This window comes from Echeneis naucrates, chromosome 10 (assembly GCF_900963305.1).
Source record: "Echeneis naucrates chromosome 10, fEcheNa1.1, whole genome shotgun sequence".
In the NCBI taxonomy this organism is placed as follows: Eukaryota; Metazoa; Chordata; class Actinopteri; order Carangiformes; family Echeneidae; genus Echeneis; species Echeneis naucrates.
The window spans coordinates 16,094,574-16,116,335 of NC_042520.1; the positions used below are offsets into that span (position 1 = coordinate 16,094,574).

The 21,762-nt window shown below is 43.2% G+C and overlaps 1 protein-coding gene across 2 annotated transcripts; it reads right to left on the minus strand.

Annotated features, from left to right (window-relative positions):
- Nucleotides 1–464: 464 nt before the first annotated feature.
- Nucleotides 465–20,880, minus strand: n4bp3 (NEDD4 binding protein 3). 2 transcript variants are annotated; one of them, XM_029513160.1, is made up of 10 exons: nucleotides 20,721–20,880; nucleotides 5,377–5,657; nucleotides 5,069–5,240; nucleotides 4,311–4,523; nucleotides 3,949–4,070; nucleotides 3,599–3,794; nucleotides 3,425–3,517; nucleotides 3,069–3,317; nucleotides 2,654–2,912; nucleotides 465–2,073 (listed from the first exon to the last, which is right to left on the minus strand). In XM_029513160.1, exons 2-10 carry the CDS (start codon nucleotides 5,622–5,624, stop codon nucleotides 1,685–1,687), a joined length of 1,941 nt encoding a protein of 646 aa, XP_029369020.1. In that variant the 5' UTR covers nucleotides 5,625–5,657; nucleotides 20,721–20,880; the 3' UTR covers nucleotides 465–1,684. The 2 variants fall into 2 exon arrangements, with proteins under 2 accessions (XP_029369020.1, XP_029369019.1); XM_029513159.1 differs by lacking the exon at nucleotides 20,721–20,880 and adding an exon at nucleotides 14,134–14,268.
- Between the last annotated feature and the right edge of the window lie 882 nt (nucleotides 20,881–21,762).

Consider the following 21,762-nt stretch of genomic DNA (forward strand, 5'->3'; position numbering starts at 1 on the left):
CCTTATCTCATCGTTCTGGCTTGTACATTTGATGGTTTCCATGAAGGTGCTTATTTTCAGGGGCATATTTTCAGCATTATCTGAGATGACCCTCCACCTCACTGCTGTCTTTTTTGCAGGGGATGGTATGGAAAGGCTGAATAGGATAGAACAGGGAGGGCCTTAGGGAGGGGCAGAGATAAGGATCCAAGGCTAAACTTTTAAAAGCCACATTAGTGCCAAAAGCCTTTCTGCTGTTCTCTTGTTTGTTCTGTCATTAAAGTTCTTGTCCTTGGGCTTTATTGGTCACTCTGTTGAGATTTTAAGCCCTTACAGAGCAGGGGGGTGTATGAGCCCTTGGGTGGGTGCCATCAGCTACACTTCAAAAATTTTGTCAAGTGATTTGTGGCAGTTAAATTCAGGCCACAGGAGCCAGAAAAGCACTACAGAGCCTTCATTTACACACACTGGGGTAAGCTCCAGCTACTATTACACCACTTCATCGATATTTATTATGAATTGAAAACGTGTGTGTGTGTGTGTATATATATGCACACACACAAACTGTACAGTTTTATTCCAGTAAACAGAAAAAGTCACAGTATGTTGAAAGGTCAATTGATTGCTGGTTTTTGAACTGTCCTATTTTAATAACAAACCATAGACGAGAACTAATCCATCTATTCATGCATATGATGTTATCAGGTGGGTATTGCACCAATAAGTAGGGCTATCAAATTCATTATCTATTGATGGTTTTCAGTCCAATCAAAAGATATAGAAGTATGTCCATTTAAGACAACAGTGCGCTTGGAATACAATGACACAAGGCCAATTAAATCAGAAAATTACATTTATGTACAAAATATACTGGTATCTCCTGACAGGAAGCAGGAAATTAAAATAAAAATTCAACATTTTCTCTTTTTTTTCAGTAGATAAGAACACATTCAAGATGGCAAAGAATTAACATTAGTAGCTTGGCACCAGGTAACTTTAATCCTTGACACTTAACCCAGAGATGCAGCTTTTCTCTTGAGCTCAGGTGAACCCTGAGTCCACAGAACTGTCTGCACACACAGGTGCTGAGATGTTACCGGGCCCTGTCAAATCTCTTTGGATCCTTTGATTACGGTCAGGGCTGCACCGCAATCCAAACCAAAAACAACAACCATATTTACACAAATCAGTCACAATCAGTGTTTCAATTTGTTCATTTACAGATTTAGAATTAGAAGTTTTAGATGGACAGTCTTCCCTGCTTGGCTCTGCTGACTTCACTTGACATTACTGTGTTTCTGTACAAGCTCATGGATCAGGGAAGGTGAATTAAACAATCACAAGGCAGAGAGTGGCCGGAGCTATGGAAGCCTATTCTGACCAAGAAAGGAATGCCAAGATAACCAAACACCAAGACACTCATTCATTTCATAGCTTAGACTTCAAAAACATGTTTCTAGCTTTTACCTCAATATCTGTACATATCACATCATCCGAGTTTTATCTCAGCAGGCAACAATTTTGATCTACAAAAGTGTTTTAGTAAGTCAGAATTTTATTTACCAATTATTGTTGGACTTGGTCTCTCATGATCACTAGGTCCATTGCAAAGATGAAGTCAGTGTTTTACTTTTCTTGGCTCGCATGGTCTTCTGTAGCTCCAGCTTTTAGGGACAAAACGGTTTGCATTGCAAACAAGCCACATTCAAATTTCAGACGATTCAATCCTTTCTATCCAGGGCAAACCAGAGGAAGGTCTGTCCTCCTGTTTAACCCCTAGTCTCTCACTCCTCAGCTCTGGCAGTTCTTTTTCCAGTGTCCCATTTCTGCTTCCTCTTCCTCCTCCTCCTCCTCCTCCTTCTCCTCGCTCTTGGCCTGCCCTCAGCTGGTGCAGTTCCCTCTCCAGCACTTCATTGCGGTGATACATCTCTAAGTAGCTGGCCTGCAGCTCCTTCTGGTAGCGGATGACCTTGTCCTTTTCTGTCTGCCATGTGTTCCTCTCTTCCTCAAAAGCTATGGCCTGGGCCTCGCTCTGGCGTCGCTCCAACAGGAGCTCTGCTCGCAGACGTTCCTCTGTGGGGCCCCCGCACCCTCCTGTAATACAGAGGTTCACATGGCTTCAACTACCGTCCAGCGGTGCCGTAGGGAAAATCTAATGAAAGACTGCCTGCTTTCAACACACACACACACACACACACAGGTCTTTGCCCCTGACCTGGCTGCTCAAATAACCTGGTTTTACGCCCAAACATGTCAGCATTCAGACTCAAAAAGCCCGGACATACTATGATTGTAGTGATAAGAAAGTCGGTCCAGATCTCTCACTTAGTTTAATATTAAACAGACATCTGTGGCATACAAATATCCTACTTCTTTCAGTTTTTTTCCATTTCCACACCTGTCACCTTTGCTTCTGCAGACGTATACACGATTAAAATACTTTTCAAGGCTTTGTAACAAGATTTTTTGCAACTGTTGTTTTTCCTCTAATTTACAGATAAGTTTGATTTTGTTAGATTTATGTAAAGTCCTTAAAAGACCTGCTTTTGACGATGCGTGAGGCAACTTCAGCTCTCATCTGTGCTTTTGGCATCTCAGCGCAAATTAAGTCAAGTGTGCACCTTTAATCATCAAAGTGTGCAAGCACAAGGAAAAGACAGAAACATGAAACTACCTGTGGCTCCATTAGACGTCTTTTCTTCAGCTTCTCTTTCACCCTCCTGTACGTTCCGAGAGGGACATCTGCGACGCTGCGTGCCCTGCAGGAGGAGCTGTAGTGCATCTATCTGGCCCTCCCTGCTGCGCAGCTCAGTGCGGGTCTCCCTGAGCTGTGTCTTGAGCTGGAAGATCTCACTCAGCTTCTGGGTCACCTCTGCCTGGGAGTCCCTCAGCTGTTGCTTCAGAAGAGAAATCTCTCCTGTCTTTTGGCAAACCTGAGAAATGGAGAAGTATCCATTTTAACGACTTTAGTCTTTGTTGTGATCATCTCAACAGGACAAACAAAGATGGAATTCACTTATCTTGTCTATTCCCTGCAATTACTCTAAAGAGCCATAAACCGCCCCTCCCCTCCTCTCCCATGGCCTCACCTCCCACTGCGTCTCCTCCAGGGTCAAACTGGTTTGTTTTGCTACAGCTCCAACCTCTTGGCTGCTTTCTCTTTTCAGACTGAGCTCCTCTTGCAGTTTGCTCTTCTCCTGCTTGGCCTTAAACAGTTGCAACTGCAGGCTGCGTTGGGAACGCTGGGCATGCTGGGAAACCTGTCGCAGCTTTGCAGCGTACAAGCACTTGAGCTCTTCCACCTCCTTCTCCCACAGACGCTGTTTCCCCTCAAACACCTGCATGAGGTGAGCAGATAGACTATAAGGCTTTAAAAGAGACTCTAAAAGAGAGGCAGATGGGTTAAGACTGACTGTGAGGAGTGGCCCATTGTAAAGAGAGTCACCTGAGCGATGGCACCTTCACTTTCATCCAGGTTTCTCTTCATCTGTTTCAGCTCATGTTCTTTCTCCACCAGGCGCTCCTCCAGGTCCCGCACCTCAAAAGGACAGCAGCGAGAATGACTTAGCCCTCTCTAAATTGTACCAACTATTTATAGATCAGTCAATGCAGAACTCACCACTTCCTCCACAGACAGGGAGTGTGTCCATTCATACGGAGGTGGAGCCTCCCCTGCATATGGAGCCAGACGGCTCAATGTTGCCATGCTCCGACATGCCATCTCCCCTATAGCCACACCCCCCAAGCCTACAGCCTTCGAGCCCAGAGAGGTGCGGTCCAGGGAGCCGATGGTGTTGATATGGCCCATAGATGCACTAGGGAAAAAAAAGCCAAACAAAGCAAGGAGCCATTAAAATCTCTTCTAGAATCACCTCCCACTCAGTCATTAAGTTTAAAAAAAAAAAATCAGTTGCAGTAACAAGCCATTTGAATATAAAGTAGAGCTAAGACAATGAAGCTGCAGCAGACCTGATGTGAGCCAGGTGTGGGCGAAAAGGAGGCCGGTACGGTGGCAGGCTGCTCATGGAGTTATGGCCCGAGTCTGATAGGTTATCATCCTCCTGGCTCATCCCATGTATCGAGGAGAGGGCCTACACCATCACATTTATGCTGTTATTCATCACTCGAACGTGTATGGGTTGGGAAAACATTCATTTCAGCAGCAAACCATCGATAAATAAAATGAAGAACGGTGAATTGAGAAATTGTTTTGCACAATCTATTTTGCGCCAGCCCATAGCTGAACCAAGTTTAAGTCACGTCAGCAATACCTTTCCAAGGACGTCTATTCATAGGAACTGGAAGGGCCTAAAGTTACAACCATATGTTACCTTGTTACCGCTGGATGCGGGCCCTCCATGACGGGAGGGTGAGGAAGAGGAAGAGGAGGTGGAGACAGCTTTAGGGACTTGGGCGTAGGCTCTACGTAACCCATTGGAAAGGCCATGGTCCACATCCTCTGACTTGGAAGACGGATAGAGGTTTTGCATGGAGCTGAAGTTTTTGGGGGTGACAGGCTGGAAGGCTGATGATCTAAAACGAGCCTAAAGAAGGAGATGCAGCGGAGTAGAAAGTGACCTAGACATAAAAGGAGCTGGCACTTTGCAACATAAATCACACTGCTTCCATTAAATCAATAAAATTCAATCAAACTCTTCTGTGCCGACAAGCTGCCAGAGATTTAAGGCTGATTTATTGAGGTTATATGTAATGGGGCGTTGCATCACACGGCCAGAGATGCATAAATGTGATGCTGATCAATTGAACACAGCAGCAAGTCACTGTACAGCACATAAAAATATAAAAAAATGAACTGTGGGAAGTCATTCATCTACAGCAAAGAATGAGACCCTAGTTCTCCTCAACCTGCTGCTTAGACTTAATGTACCCTTAACATTGAATGCTTTGAAGATTTCAATGACTCTTGAATTTTGAATAATCCATAGAAACAGATCTTTGGTAGCCAATGAAAAACGGCGCTTCAATAAAAATCTTTCTTTGAAGGAAGATCATTCAAAAATTGAAAAATGAAATCATTATAACTTCCTGAATAGTCCTTTTGGCAATGTTTTAAAGAACAACTACTCACCTTTTCATACTTCCCACCACTTGGTAGTGAATTCTTTGTCAAATCTACTTCTGTGCCATCTTTGTGGTAGACCTTGGCATACATGTTGTTCCCGTCGCGACCATTAACTGAGCTGAGGCCGGAGATAATATCCTTCTTGCCATCACTGCCTGTGTTTGCTGCGGGCTCTTTTCTGTTTGGAAGCACAGCAGGTCAGCCAAGGTAAGGTCCTATCTGACTTTATCGTGTCTTGCAGACTTCTTGGCTCTCTGAGTTAAAACATTTGAAACTTTGTACAAAAGCAGCTGCTTCTTGACAGCAGCACCCACCTGGTGATGTTGAGGTAGTTGAGTATTTCCCTCTGGTTGAAGCTCTTTTTCAGGGGGCCACTGGTCTGTTTGGGCCTTACCTGGGGGACAGCCCGGCTGCCTTTAGATGGAGACACATCTGGCCTCTCCACCAGACTGCCCACGCTTCCCATGGCGCAACGCGAGGAGAGAGGCGGGGCTGGGAAAGGGTTATGGAAGTTTTTGTCGGGGCCACGGGTCAGAGGAAGTGTCTGGACTGAGGTTGCCATTGGTTACAGGGCTTTGTCGGGGAATAAGGTGCTCTGTAAAGATGAAGAAACACATAAAAAGAGTTGAATGCTTGTAGGAGGCCGATGTAGTTATCAATAAATTATTGGCTGATGATGTCACTCTTGACAACACTTTTTCATAGGCTCTTTGATAATATCCTCCCTACTTCTCTGCAAACTGTATTTTAAGAACACTTGACATTTTAAAGTTCAAGTACATAAAAAAAATGATCCTCAAATTTTAAGGATCGCATCTAACGACTTTAATGATCCCACTGGTGATGCTTTTCTAATTAATTGCTCAGTTGTCTATAAAATAATTGAAAACGGTAAATCGATCAATCTTTAAATAAAATGCTAAGGTTAAATGATCATGGATATATTTCAAATTTCACAGCAGTATATTTTGAGGTGTTCTAGTGTGGGATGAGTGACATCACCATCCACAAAGCCATTTGTTGCTTTACTGCCCTGGATAGATGTCGATCTCTGGAGGGACGGTGTGAGCTCACATATACGTTTCATCAGCTGTGTTCCTCAGTACTGACAGCTGTCTCAGAGCACAGCTACAATAACTCAGCTTCCCACAATAACGCAGCAGTACACTTCACCACAAAATAAACACACACAAACAAAATGACCCCCATGCAAAGCCCACAATAGAAGTGGAAATACCTTTACAATGCTGACAAATCCTAAACCTGCTTTTCGCACTGCAGTTGCTACAGAATCAGTCCTCCCTCCGAGGCTCTCATGGTCCCACAGCTAAAATCAAAAGACGACACTAGAGGATCACTTGAACTATGTGCCTTGGAGAGGGTGGTTTGTTTTTGTTGAGCTAGGGCAGCATATCACAACACATCACAAGCCTGTGACATAACTGATCCTTCCTTGGCTACTATAGCAGGGCCTCTCCAAAAAAAAACAAAAACTAATCAGTACCCTTAATGGATAATTTAATAAAACAGTCAGGCAGCTTATTTTCTTTGCTGTCTCCAGTTAAAATAATGTGCATCTATTGCACCAGTCACACAGTGTGCCTTCAGTGGCTTAACTATATCTTCAACATTTATGAGAACTGTGTTATACAAGCTTTTGTCTTTGCAAAGCAACATTATGTACTGCAAATATAATGATTAATAATAACAAATTTTTTATTTCAACTTGGACAAAACTCAGCCGGTTTCGAGTTACTCCAACAGCTTCCTAAAAGCAGTTTTTTTTTTTTTTTTGTTGTTGACTCCAATTTGAGCCTACTCTGCTCCGCACAGCAAATCATTCTCTCTACGACCTTCCCACCACCATTGTTTTTCAAATCACCCACATAACCCCTCCCCTTGCTTCTTTTCAGACAACCTCATTAAGGATCACTATTGATTTCACCCCTGTGACCCTCTCTCTTCCTGTGCATAAACAACTCTTCTAGCCGTAAAACATTCTTAAGACCATAAAGCACACAAGCTCACTCCAGTCTCTCAGCTAAAAATAGGACCTGAGGGAGGCAAATTCTCCTTTTGTGCTCAGCCACGTAAAGTTTAAAGGTCCATACTGAGCATTTTTCTTGTTCTAAGCTATTGATTATAAATTGGTTTAGTATTAATAACAGTATATTATGAAAATAAACCAGAGTCTGGAACTGTCCCTCAGATTGATGACCCATCGGAGAGAATATTTCATTGTCATATAGCTGCTGTAATGCACTTCCTCCTTCAGGCATTCACAGACAAAAAAATATGTGTTTTCAAACCTGCTCTTCCTGGTTCCTTCATCACTTAATCACAGTAAGGAACAACTTAATGGAAAGATAAAGAAAACAACTGTCAGTGGGGCAGATTGAAGACCAACCTCATCCAAGTTTTATGCAAAGTTTTAGGTGTTTTGGAAACACGTGGCTCCATGGGGTATCGAACTTGGGCTCTTCCCGACTAATGACTGTGCCGATCTGCTGCCTGGCAGTCAGCACACGGCTATTTCTCACTCTCACTGTCACACACAGATATCCTGTGTATCGTAACAGACACCCGCAGTGACACTCAGGCATCTCCTCCTGCTTCTAATACAATCCACATTTATAAAGTGTTTTGCTCTGCTGCCCTCGACAGTTATAACAATTATGCAAATGCTTAAAATAGGCAGAAAGAGCTGTGGAACTGCAGCTCCAGCCCACTCCACTCAGGGCTCTCAGCCAGGCCTGGATCAAAGCAGCCCAAGCTGCTCATGTTTATATTCATGAGGTACTATTTCCCCCCATGTAAAACTTTCCTCTAAAGCATTCGGTTCCTAACAAGCCACGATAATACAGGCTGACCTCCAGTTGAGAAAAGAAACCTGATAATCAATGATGATGAATATCATTAAAAATAATGTGATGCTCTTTGAACAAGTGGATCAGCTCTGGCGCTGAGCTGATCAGGAAGTCTTCCTATATCATCATGTTCTGGGTCGTGATATGAGTCAGTGCAGGTCATGCTGAGTGCGTACGTGTCCAACACCATATGAATAAATCATGAGTGTGCCAAATCTAATGGCCACCGGCCAGGGTCTGACACAGTATTATTATGCCCGGCATTTTACTCAGTTTCTTTCTTGTATCTGCCAAACACATGAGAGGCCAATCGATGCTTGACGGGAAGCTGGGGTTGGGGGTGAAGGCGGGTGAAGCAAAGCAATTTCTTTTGGGTAGATAGAAGGGTAAAAAATCCTTTTATGCTGCAGCCACAAATCTGGCAGGACTGAAAAAATCTTGCATCCAGTTGTTTTCCGTAATTGCCCTCTAGTTTATGAGCCCTGAGTAAACCAGGAGACACAGTAAGATTTACAGCCCTGACGAGGCAAGGGGCCCTGAAATGCAACACACCTCTTTAAATCAAACGCAAACGCGCGCGCGGATCAAAGCCATGCTTCCTACCAGCCTTGAACAGTTACAGTTTAATTGAAATTTGCTCTGTTCCTAATATATGCTTCTTCTCTTTTCTGAACTTCAATCAAAACATGAAAATGTTTAATCATACAGCTGTGTATCAAAGTGCTGCTCAGGTACTTCCATCTGCATGGTTATAAACCCACTGTGGCTCAACCCACATCCCACATTTCTGATGCGATGCAGTTAACTGGAACTGCAAATGAGAGGAGTATTGAATTACATTCTTTTAGTGATTTATTGAATGTATCTAGTCAGCACACACTGTCAGGCTGTCCAATAGACCAGGGCAGTAATGTATAGTGGCATTGCACAGTATATACTGATACCGTTACTATTCAACTGAATAACCATTGTTAAATATTTCTATTGCTTCTCTGTCTTGGAGAAATGAAACCATGACATGAAGTGTGTCATGATATAAAATCATATTATTTTTCTGAACACTGTACTGATTAGCAGTGACCTAGAACAGTACATACTAAAAAGGAGCGATAAGAGGACTTAAAAGTTTTGACTTGAGTTTTGACTTGAGTCCTCTCAGGATGATTTCCTAACTCATCCACAAAACCACACAACTAAAATTACAAAGACAACAAAAGCGCATAGCCTTCAAGAGGAGCATTTCAAGGACGTTCTCTCCTAAAACATTGTAATCAGGTCTCCTGTGGGGGAAAACAAAGCTTTCAATGAAATGCCTGAGCGTGAAGAAAGGGTGCTTGAGACCCCCAGAGACACATGGGTCAAAGCTGAGACCGAGACAGAGGAGAGAAGGACAGTGAAGTTAAATTCCAAAGATGCTTCACAGAGCACAAGCTCGGGCTCGTCAGCTTCTGAAGGAGAAAACACTCCCACGGACATTTGCACACAATTGTGTGTGTATGTGAATACATAGGTCACTCTTTACGGCCTCAGAAAAAAAAGTGTGTGCACGGCTTGCCACGTCAGATCCTGTATACCCTCCTCCTGCGGCACTCTCTCAGTTACCCTTCTCCCTGATCAAAGTTTGTTTACGTTTGTGGGGTAACTTCGTAGGTTACATCTCAAACTCCCACACAGCACAGACTCGTGGCATTATATAAGCTCTATCAGAGCAGTGCTGGCTGGTTTTCACAGCTGTTAGTTGTGTAAAACACTATAGAGTGATTACCCAATCAGCCGCTATTCTACAGAGACCCGAGGTATTATGTTCGACTTCTATTACAGCAGCCGTCCTTATGGGATACTTCCTTTCAACAACAGTCTGTTACTGTGTTAGAGGCACTGGATGGTCAGCTGCCCACTGATCTGAGAACTGTGAGCAAAGAAACCAAAACAAAAGCCTATTTTCACATACATCATATCAACATGTCATCCCTTGCATAAACATTTTGTCATTTAAAGTATAAAATCAGGACGGCTCAAATGAATGACAAAACCACAGAAAACCACAGAAAAAAAATGAGGTTCAGATAAAGCAACAGGTGACTTTGGTGTGATGTGATCGTGTTTGGACAGAAGCTGACAGAAGAATTTATTGATCTCTCAATCAATAAAGGACAACATTTATTGTTGAGTGAAGCAGTTTGCCTCTCTGATTGACTCCTCCACGCAGGTGTGTAATGAAGGAGTGTGATAGTGTCTCAGGCTGTGGGGCATAACAGCAGGGGAGTGTTCAGCAGAAGCCTCTAATTGTTAGCAGGTTATTCATTATGGATGGGAGACAAACAAGCAGACAGAGCGCGTTCCTCTCCACAGGGCCCGGGGCCACTCAGGAGCCTTGTTGAAAAGTGTGCTCATGAAACACTCCTCCTTTTCAGTTTATATGTCATGTATCCGTGAGACCTGACAGGACACACGGACATGGAAATATGGTCGGACGCCTGAAGATAAAGTGCCTGGAGTGCCCATTCACATCTTGTTTTCTGAATGGGGGAGGTGACAGAACTTTGAATAATAGGCCGACTTTCTTTTCACGACATTCAAAATTACGGGCCGTCCTTCTGTGAAGTATGGCTCATAAATTCACTGCCAGTTGGATCTGGTGTTGGCGAAGATGAAGGGCCAGTGTTAGGTTTCACACTGTGTCCATTGATGACAAACACGCCGGTCTTTACAGAGGTCAAAGGGCATGTTTGGTCATAGCCGTAGATACAAGGCAGTATTGAGCTCACAGGCAGTTAAGAGCAGAAGCAGACGTCTCATTCGGCAAGTTCTTACGTAGGAGAGCCGATGTGGCATATTCAGGAAGACCAGTGAAAGCATTATTTCTCCAAACTTCTCTAGACATGACAAAATCATAACATAACTTGAAATGAGTCTGTGCAGTTAATTCATCGTGAACTCCTTAAAGACAAAGCCTGTCTTACAAATTCCTGCCACACGCATCATCCATCTCATTATCTTTTGGCATTAGCTTAGTCTCTCTACGCATTTGGGCTTAACTTTATCAGTGTGTGCAGTCCTGATCCTGACTGTGCATTTGTCGGTATATTGATGGCTGTGTGCATGGGGTGCCTCGGCCTTTACTGCTGGCTTTACAGTACTGTATTTCTGCGTAGAATTTAATTACTGGCTCCGACTACAGAAGCCACGCTGAGGTTATGTGAGGTGAGCAGTTGCACTGGTGTTGCATGGACCCTTATTGATCTGGATCTGCCCGTTGTTACATAAGGCTGCTTCAGTGTGAGTGTGTGTTCAGGGTGCCCATTCTAAATGCACTTGTGTGTGTTGTTGGTGTTGATTTTTCAAATGGGAAAATAGTTTCTCTTCCAACAGAACCGAGTTTGTTTTCCTTCAGTATCAGTATCTGTGGTGTGAAAAAGTGCTGATTGCATAATCTTTGACATTATTTAGTTGTGTGCATGATCCCTCTATGAGGTTACAAGTTCAACATCTGTGTTTGCGCGCGCGTGTGAGAGAGCGAGATAAAAAGATTAGTACTTGGAGAAGGATAAGTACCTGACCTCAGTGTTGTTTTAAGTGACATCCACTTGCCCTTCCCTCAACCGCCCCTTCAGCAGCACAGACACACACACACACACACAGTAATAAAAACAGCATGCAGCAATTGCATCAAATGATAGTGATACATATGACAAAGGCAAGTTTTTTTATTACAAAGAATAAAAATGCATTGTGTTCGTTCACATAATTGATTTCCTGATTTCAGGTGTATACAGGAACCAGTGCAGGTTTTACACTATCCACAATAGCATGAGTTATCTGCTAACAAGATATAATAACAATATATAGGATTTTATCCCAGATAATGTTGGCTGAGGTTTCCAACAAGCTCATTTCCTCTGATTTGGCCCTTTTTAAAAGAACCAAATCCTTTAGAAAAACCGTCTGCTGTTGCACTCTGTGTTAAACAATATAAACAGATACATACATATATATTTACTGTCATGGTTAGGTACATGCAGGATATTTTAGGATGAACTATAGAATGTTTAGTCAAAATATGATAAATCTGTCTGCACATCTCTCCAAAACATCGCAGATGCATTTTTGACTCATCATGGAATCATGGCAGCTTTTGGACCTTGTTATATATGTTTTATTTTGATACATTCCCTGATGATGAATTTGGCGCTCTGCTCAGGTGTTATCACATGAAGTGCAGAGACTCAGGAACAGAGTGTTATAATTTGTGACAATTACAGTGATTATCTGATTATTATACCATGCTTTTTTTCCAGATCCTCTGTATTCTTCTACTCTGAAATAATGCAGAGGTCCAACACAGTCAGTAAGGAGGATAAATGGAAACACAATTCTAATAGAATATTTCCTTGTGTAACTTTATTGGAATTTGTGAAGGAGCAAAGAACAAAATGACATCTTATTAATTTCAGCTAATTCTTAATCAAGTGTAAAGTTCAACGCTTGGTTTCTGTTGACCTTTTTATAAAGAAAAGCCTACATAGTGTTTGCCAACTGCTGCTATCAGCAGATCTGTGCTCACCATAGAGCAACACGTTCAGAGCGAGGAATGTCAAGGGAGAGAGCCGTGAGAGGAAACAAACTCACATTCCTTACATTTCTCACTGGATAATTATTAATGTACCTTCACATAACCCATAACACACTGATATCGCTGATGTGGACTGCCCATGAAGTGTTGTGGCTCATTTCTGTGAAACGAAATGACAGCGTCTATTATCTCAAATTAGTTTCCATGAAAACTATGTTGGTAATATCAGACATTTAATGACTGATAACTTTACTGCGTAATTGGAGCAGGTGAGCCATACAGTGTTAAATGGAGCTGATAAAGACAACGGCATGGGAGAGAAGGCTTCTTATTAAATTGATAACAGTGAAAGTGGGGTGGTGGGCAGAGACTTGCTCTTCTCCTCTCTCTCTTTGGCTTCTTTGTTTCATAGAGGTTCATGTAATCGTCACCATTCTGTGATTACAGCAATATAAATTGAGTGGTTCCCACATCGACCCACACCATTTGTACTAATCCCATTCTATACTTTTTTGGGGCATCAGCTGCACTGTAACAGGCAAGGATAAGATGCGCAGCCTGCGTTTCAGGCGGTAAACACTGATGCTGACACATGCGGATGCAGAGTCAGATGATCAGCACTTTTTCCTTCTGTGAAGTTTCTCTGTAAATAAAGTAAGTGCTGGTTGTTTGTCAGTACTAAGAAGCAGAGTGGTGGGAATTATTGAAAAAAAAAAAAAAAAATTGCACGTCCAATCAATGAGGGTCAGTAAGTTTACAATGACAACAAAGCAACAAGAAATGACAGAAAAACATCAACATGAGGCAGAATTTCACCTCGTGACTGACATATTGAATTTGGCTGCACAGAGAAATCAGAGGCTCAAATGGTAACAGAGGAAGAACAAAGCCAGCCCAATGAAAACTTGTTACTCAGCTCGACAACACAAAACAATGAGCAGTCCTCAAGGCCCACCAGACCAGCAATCATTAGAAAAGAAACACAAGAAAAACATGCAAGTAATACGGGGAGGGTTTATTAAAGAAGCTATGATGCACCAGTCAGTGGTGCAGAAAAGCCCATATGTCTTGTTATCTAAGCACCCTGTGGCTTCCTTCTTGGAAAATTCAGTGATTATCAGATAATTAGCATATTTTCTTCGCACTGGAAATGAATGGAGAGGCTGAGGCTGCTGCTCAGTGTGACGTCATTCACCCAGGAGAAAAGATTTAGTTTAAAAGTTAGCTAATTCCAACTCAGCTCCTCTGCAAACAAGCATGCCTTGTGGACAGAGTAATTAACAATCAGACTGCTTTCCTCTTTTATCTGCAGCTTAAGCTATCCTACATCACAGTATGACTTCTGACCATGTTGACCCTGCTGGCATGTAAAAAGTCAAACTTTCCCAGCAGCAATCTAAGAAAAGTATAAAAATGCACATACTCGTTAGACAAGTTTCTCGTTTGATCTGGAGCCCAGTATCACATAGCTGACTGTGAACTGTGTACTTTCTGTATCACTGGGCTGAGTTTTCAAAGCAAATTAATAGCCAAATTAGCCAAAGGCACTAGGTCAACAGAGATATGAGGAAAACTAAGCTAACCTGTTTGAATAGGTACAATAAAGTAAGAGGAAAAATGACTTTGTTTACCTTTCTGTTGTCCACCTGAAAGTTCACTCCTCTTCTCCTGATCCCATGCTCATTCTATTTCTATCTCCTTTCTCATGCTTGCGCGACTGATTATTCCGCTGCATGACTTCCTGTTTCTCGGTGCGTGTGTGATGGCAGTAGGGAGGTGTGTGGATGGGAGGGAGCGCTCAACAACTAATCTGGTCCTGGTGGCCACGACAGGATGACTCTACACTAATCTATAGAGCAGTCTAAGCTCATCTTAAACTGAGCGTGAGTTTTAATAGAGAGAGCAGCGCCAGTGGAGATTCACCGGATTTTCTTTTTTTTTTTTTTTCAAATAAGGGGAACCAGGAGAAATCACTAAAAAGGCCTTTATAGTCAGTCTTAGCTCTCCAGAGAGAGCCTGGTACTTTCCTGTTCACATTCACCCCCCCCCCGCTCATCTTTTTGTGCACTGTGAGCTGTGTCAATGACCAGCGTTGTTGGACTTGTTCTCCCGGTTCCAGAAACAAAAGCCCCACATTTATGAATGAGCTTTGAAGCTGTCAATCCAGACCCTGCACTGACACTCAAAAGCAAGAATCACTGGACAAATATCAACAAAGCAATGCGTCCTGTTTGCTCATGGGAGATAACACAATAATGAGGCATCAGATTCGGTTTAAAAGACGTGCAGCAGGAAGACAAAGGGTGAGGGATGGAAAAATAAAGACAGCGCATATGAGGAAGAGGTGGAAAATGAGAACATGTGGGGGTTGTCTCACCATGGACCATCTGGACAATAGTCTGAGTGTAAGTCTCTCTCTCTAAGGCTGGGTTACTGGACGTGCTCTGCGTCATATCAAGTTACATAACTCAAACTGGAGACACTCGCATCTGAGGAGGGAGAAAAGAGAAGACATTGTTCTCCACTCTTTTGCCAGAACAAAGCGACTCCTTCCTTCTTTCCTCAGCATGTGATGCACGCTGCAGAGCTGAAGGAAGCATCTGGACCTCCTAAAGCTGGCACCAATAGGTGGGCACACAAGAATCCATACTAATAAAGCACCTCGCCTGCTAGAGATGCATTGTGTGGAGATTGGCTGGCTATGAAAGACATTCCACCACAAGAATGTGATGTTTCATGGTGCCCTTTGGCGCGCAAGAGTATTTTGAAGGAAATCAGTTGAAAAATAAAAAGAGGGGATAATCCCATCAAAGTTAGGGAACCTAGTCTAACACTTGAGCAGGTGCGGTTGTACCCATCATTACCTCTGGGCCCCACAGGCATATCGAGTCTCAGATTCCACAGATTCTCAGTTGTAAGTTTCCCAGTTGGCAGACAGAGCAACTCCAGCAAGGAAGCTCTGGCAACCTGGAGGAGTGGCGATGGTGCATTTCTGTGTGAATGGATGGAAAACCGCAGGGAGAGGTCAAATATAAAGGAGGGAGACTGGAAATTCATAGGTGTAGATCTATGGGAACAACAGAAGGGGACGTGTCAGGGCCTGCTCACTCAGACTGTACCCATCTGGCGAGTCAACTAGATGAGATGACAACGCGGACTAGACTCATTTCCTCTGCCTAAGCTCTTTTGGACAAGAACATTTCAGGAAACAGCTATAGGAGGCATGCTGGCTGCCTGGTACTTCAGATTTAAAGTTATCTTGGGTCAAACATGCTTCTGTTAATATGTCATCAATTCTTCAAAACAACAACAACAACAACAACAAAATAAAACCTGATATTTTTAAAATTCTGTCCGAAAATATTTACAAGAAGCTAGCAGCACCATCTAAGACACAGATTTCACTTCACAGAGAGAAATATGTATAATTAGACATGAAATTACATTCATGAACGATAAAAAGTTTGTTTTGGGAGATTCTTTTGCCAAGGGGTAGAAGGTATGCCTTTCTCATGTGTGTTCAGTAAAAATAAAACTTGAAGCGGTGTACAGGCAGAGCAGCGAACTGGGGAGAGAGTTGGTCAACTAAAATCCAACCAGTTTCCCACTCTTTCCAGTCTCTGTGCTAAGCTATCGTAACCATAAGCCAGCTCTTACTTCAGATTTATTTATCTCATAATGCCTGCTTTAAAAAAACAAAAACAAAAACAGCTGCTATAAGATAAACAGCCTCTGAGCCTTGTTCTTCTTTACTACCCGTGCGACCAAAGCGAGACAAGAAAAGGTCACGGCCGCGGACTGTAACCTTTAAAACCACTGTATTGACTTTATGTACAAGAACAGGATGTGACAGCGAAATGAAGTGCTGTCAGAGAGACCAGAGCTGAGTCTGCCTCAGAGACCACTGCTTGTATACGCAGATAGAAATAAAAAACAATGCCCACTCGCAGAGGAGAGCTCTGACTCGTGGCCTTTTGTTCTGCAGCACTACGACTCTTCAGACTCTATAAAAGTCACAAGAGCTGCGTACTTTGAACATACACACACACACAATTCATTTCCAACACATAAACTGGTAACTGTTGTTGCTGATATCTCGATAAGGCAGGTGACTGTGGGAGGAGAGATAAAGCCGATCAATAACATAAACCAAGCAAACAATAAGTCTGAGTTGAAGTAAACACATCACGTCTGACTCACAGGGAAGAAAGGCTACATGTTTAGAAGACAATAGACCCAGAGTGGGATTCTTCCAGAGTTAGTGGCAGAGATTGGCTATTTCCGTCTACCCTCTGAGTTGGTGGCATTTGGAAACAAAGGCTCCCGTATGAGATTTGCCCAGCCCCCTATACTCTCAGACCCCCCCCCTCTGAAGGTCAGGGAGGTCCCACCTGTCTCATGAGGGTTACACTATTGTCCAGAACTCAGGTGGCAGTCCAACCGACCATGCAATAGGTGAAAACCCAGTGAAAACTGAACATAGGTGACTGTACTCTGAAAGAATGGCATATCCAGCAGGTCTGGTTCAGCAGACAATACTTGAATTGATAAACGAGAAAGACTGCTTGGATGGCCACAGAATCTAGTTGCAGGTGGAAAGAGCTCTGACCTCTATGGATTTGAGAAGGGGACACACCATATGGTTGCCAAATATCAAACTGAAAAACTTTGTAAGCGCAGAAACCTGATGCGGTCATATATTGTTGAATATAATGTTAAGGGCAATCCAGTTCCTTTTGGGACCTGGTTTTTTCTTTCATTTGTGTTCCTACACGTCCCAGGATGACAACACCTCGTCCACATTTATAATTGACTTGCATGGATTAAATAATAATCTAACTAAACAGACACTGAATGTGATGACAGTTGTGTGGATTTTTATTTTTAATAATTTGGAGGAAGACTATAACACAAATATTGACATATCATTGTTGTGAAGCTGGGAAAAACTACGCCATTGTACATGCACACATCAGTAGACACCGACCAATCACAGCAAATCAAATCATACCGCACATGACCACGCTTGATATCTGCATTTATTGTAGCTCTGCTTTGGCTTCCACCACCTCGTGAGGGAAGTTTCTGGCTAATTGGAGGCTGAACGCAGCACTGTGTTCAACAGCCAGTCTCTAAATTTGTCTCCGCTATCTGGTGCTTGGCAGGTGGCATATGCTGGGTTTATCAAATCTTTCTGACAGCTGCCTGCTGCTGCTGGAAACAAGGTTGAGGGAGCGATGAGACTGAGCTAGAACAGCGAAGTTTTCTCTGTTGGTTTGTCACAACAAGCAACTCCAGTTCACAAATGCGCACGGTAATTAGATTCACATGAATTATAAAAATACTGAGAAGATAAATTAACGTCAAGTGGTCTCTGATTTATGTATCACTTACGGAGGTCTCTTGGCTGCTATAGTTAAGTTTTAATGAACATGAGTTGTTTTATTATGTCAACACACTCACAAAGCTCAATCTTAACCTGTAAGGAAACACCTGTCACTTGGGGATAATGATTAACTTGGGTGTGTTCTGTACTCTGAGCCTATGAAAATAACTTGAACATTTAATGTGTGAGTCCTGCAACATCACCCAGCGGAATCTTGTCAGTAAAGCCATGTAGCCAGTAAAGACACTAATTCACTGTGAGCTGTTGGCAAACTGACACCAGACTGTATAGATCACAACATGTTTGTGTTGACTGGTTAGTCAGCGGGATTAAACAAGTGATTGGCTGGTGCAGAGTTACATAGGAAATATGTGGCCTGTTTACTTGCACAGAACACTTCCTTTGATTCTGCTGACAGTCAAGTTATGCTCATGATTACCATTTACTGTGATAGCTTTGAGCTGTGAAGGCTAAGCAGCCTTGTTTCCAGCAGAATCAAAGCAGACAGCACTGCACGCTTGGCCAGGTCCCATAGTGATTTTCCTAACCCAGCCAGACTTTAATCGCAGTGACAGACGGCCCACAGAGAGGATCAGACCAGGTTGACCAAGGAGTGAAAGCATGAAGTGGAAGATCACGACACTTTCTGCTCAGAGTGATTACAAATGGCCTGGCCTTTAAAGAGTCTATGAGATGAGTGCAGACAGGAGATAGAGAACAGGATAATAGGATGAGCTCCAGATCAGGAGCAAAGGGGAAGAAAATCTGAAGTGTACAAGAAAGGGAGTTGAGGAGAGACAGACCAAAGACACTGAGTGGAAGAAAGGCTGATTAGTGTTTGATTAGCTCGCTGGCCTGAGGGGAAATCTTTGTCGACCACGCTGCACCATCTGCTAGACTGCAGTATGCATGACTGACCAACCATCCACTTACATGATATAAACAAGAAGACTGTGTCGTGGCTTAATGGGGTGATGGGGATTTTGGATTTATTAGTCTCTGCCTAGGGAAAGCATTGTGGTGAGTATTCAAACAAGAATAAAACAAACTGCGGCAGCACTGAGATGTAAAGTTCATTCAAACGCGCTGTCCACGATGAGGAGGACTGAGAACAAAAGTATCCTATGTATGAATGTATGGCAGGATCTTCTAAATCTCTGAAACACTGAGCTAATGGCCAGCAGACACCTGATGGTCAGCAGAGTTAGTGTTTCAGCTGCCCGTGCTTTAAGCAGACACTTGTATGCACACGCACACACAGACACACAAACATACAGGGGTGTGTCAGCACCCTGGGAGCTCAAACAGCTGAGGGAAGACAGCACATCAGCTGTCAGGCTGATTCTGTTCAGAGAGGAGCTGTGCTAATAGGTTCCACATGCTATTAGCCAGCAGACAGACTTTGACTTATTGACATCAGGAACCATTTCCCAGAATTACCTAGTATATATATATATATATATATATATATATATATATATATATCATATAGAGGAATGTTTTCAGGCTGATCATGCTTTGACAAGATAAATCACATAGTTCAGTGAAGGAAAACGTGAAATGATCAAAATTCTATTTTAAATGTTCATCATGATAACCTGTCGTCATCATAAGGAATCAAAGCCTGAAGTGATGTTTCAAATGAGACTTGAAAAACAAAACATCTTTACATCTTTTACAGCAGCAGATGGAGGCCAAACTGTTCCATTCGAAAGGTAAACCAGGTGTGCAGCTTCAAAGGGTCCGTTCAGGCAAATCACAGAAGCAGACAAATTTCTCACATAAATTTCAACATATTTCTACCCTAGTGGGTCTTAGCACACACTCAGAACTCAAAACCTCTGCACCAAAAAGAAGTTATCTTGTTTTCACTGCTGCAGTAACTGAAAAATGTATTGAATATGAAAAAAATATATACTACCCATTAGATGAAATACACTTGGATGTTATGTGAGTTCTTATTGCAGACCTGACGTGTCAGCCCCCTGTGCCATAAAGAAATAAGCTGAATGTGACAGAGAAATGCATTTTTATGTGATGACTTTCAACCCTAAACAATACATAAGCTGCCACAGTGACTGCCGTGTACACACTCAGCCATATATCAGAGACGGCCATATACCCCCCCAAGGTGAGCGTCTTTTAAATTCTCCTTTAATTCTTTCCCAAATTACAGGAATGGTGACCAACAACAGTCTCCAACAACATATATTGTGTCTTTATTGTTGGACCTGCTCCTTCACCCACGTCAGCACGCACACCAAAATCACCACATTCAAAGGGACCCTTCTTGCAACGCTCCATGAGTCCTCAGGTCAGAGGTCACCTGTGGCCTCTGGTCTCCATGACGACAGCCAGGCAGTCCCCAAAGCTGAGTTAGAGTCCCCTGCATCTCAACTTCACCCTCCACCCACACACACACACAGAAACAGCTTTTGTCCCCAAACTCCAGTGTATCAAAGGAGACACTGAAGGGTGAGTTTCAACACAAACATTTCCACTGTTCAGGACACTGAAGCAGGAAGAGCAGGCCACCACCAATCACACAAAGTGACAAGAGATTAAAAAAAAAAGTTATCCCTCCATCTGCTTCTTATTTCTTCTTCTTCTCTCCCTCACACAGGCTGAAAAACTAACCCTGACCCGAGCCTCTAAAACTCTGCAGTCCAGCCGAGAGCAGCTCCTTAAGTTTATTTTACTCATATCCAGTCTACTGAAAGTTTCGAACATGCCACCACCATGCACCGGGACCGACACGGACTCCCGGCTGCATGTGCACTGAGAGGAGGAGGAGGGGTGCATAACGCAAAGAAGAGCAGAAGTGGCACTCACCATATCCAGCAGACAGGACATCTCTTCCCTCACGCCGGCACTCGGAGACTCTGCTTATATAATAATGGATGAGTGTGTGTTTACGTGGCTCGGCAGGATTTAGTCCAGCAGCAGCAGCAGACGGAGCTCAGTCTGCGCACCGGGACCGGCACCCCCCCGTTTTCCCTCCCGGAGGTTTGAACAGCAGAGCCAGCGGAGCGAGAGGAAGGAGCATGTGGGGCAGGGAGGCATGTGCCTGCCCCCTCCTCCACTCCCCCTGTTTGTGGACTACAGGCTCATGTTTGTGCAGCGGGACAGCGCCATCTAGCGGCAGGACGCTGCACAGAGAGAGGAGTGCCCGCCTCCCATTTTAACTGGGCTGAATTACCAACAGGCCTGTCTGCAGGACCCCACACGGCCCCCTGAGCTGTCAGGGCTTTAATCAGCCATTCATTCACTCATCCATCCATTCAATCATTCATTCACTCATCCATCCACCCATCCATTCATTCACTCATCCATCCATCCATTCAATCATTCATTCACTCATCCATCCACCCATCCATCCATTCATTCACTCATCCGTCCATTCAATCATTCATTCACTCATACATCTGTTCATCCATCCATCCATTCATTCACTCATCCATCCATCCATTCAATCATTCATTCACTCATCCATCCACCCATCCATTCATTCACTCATCCATCCATCCATTCAATCATTCATTCACTCATCCATCCACCCATCCATCCATTCATTCACTCATCCATCCATTCAATCATTCATTCACTCATACATCTGTTCATCCATTCATCCATTCATTCACTCATCCATCCATCCATTCAATCATTCATTCACTCATCCATCCACCCATCCATTCATTCACTCATCCATCCATCCATTCAATCATTCATTCACTCATACATCTGTTCATCCATCCATCCATTCATTCACTCATCCATCCATCCATTCAATCATTCATTCACTCATCCATCCACCCATCCATTCATTCACTCATCCATCCATCCATTCAATCATTCATTCACTCATCCATCCACC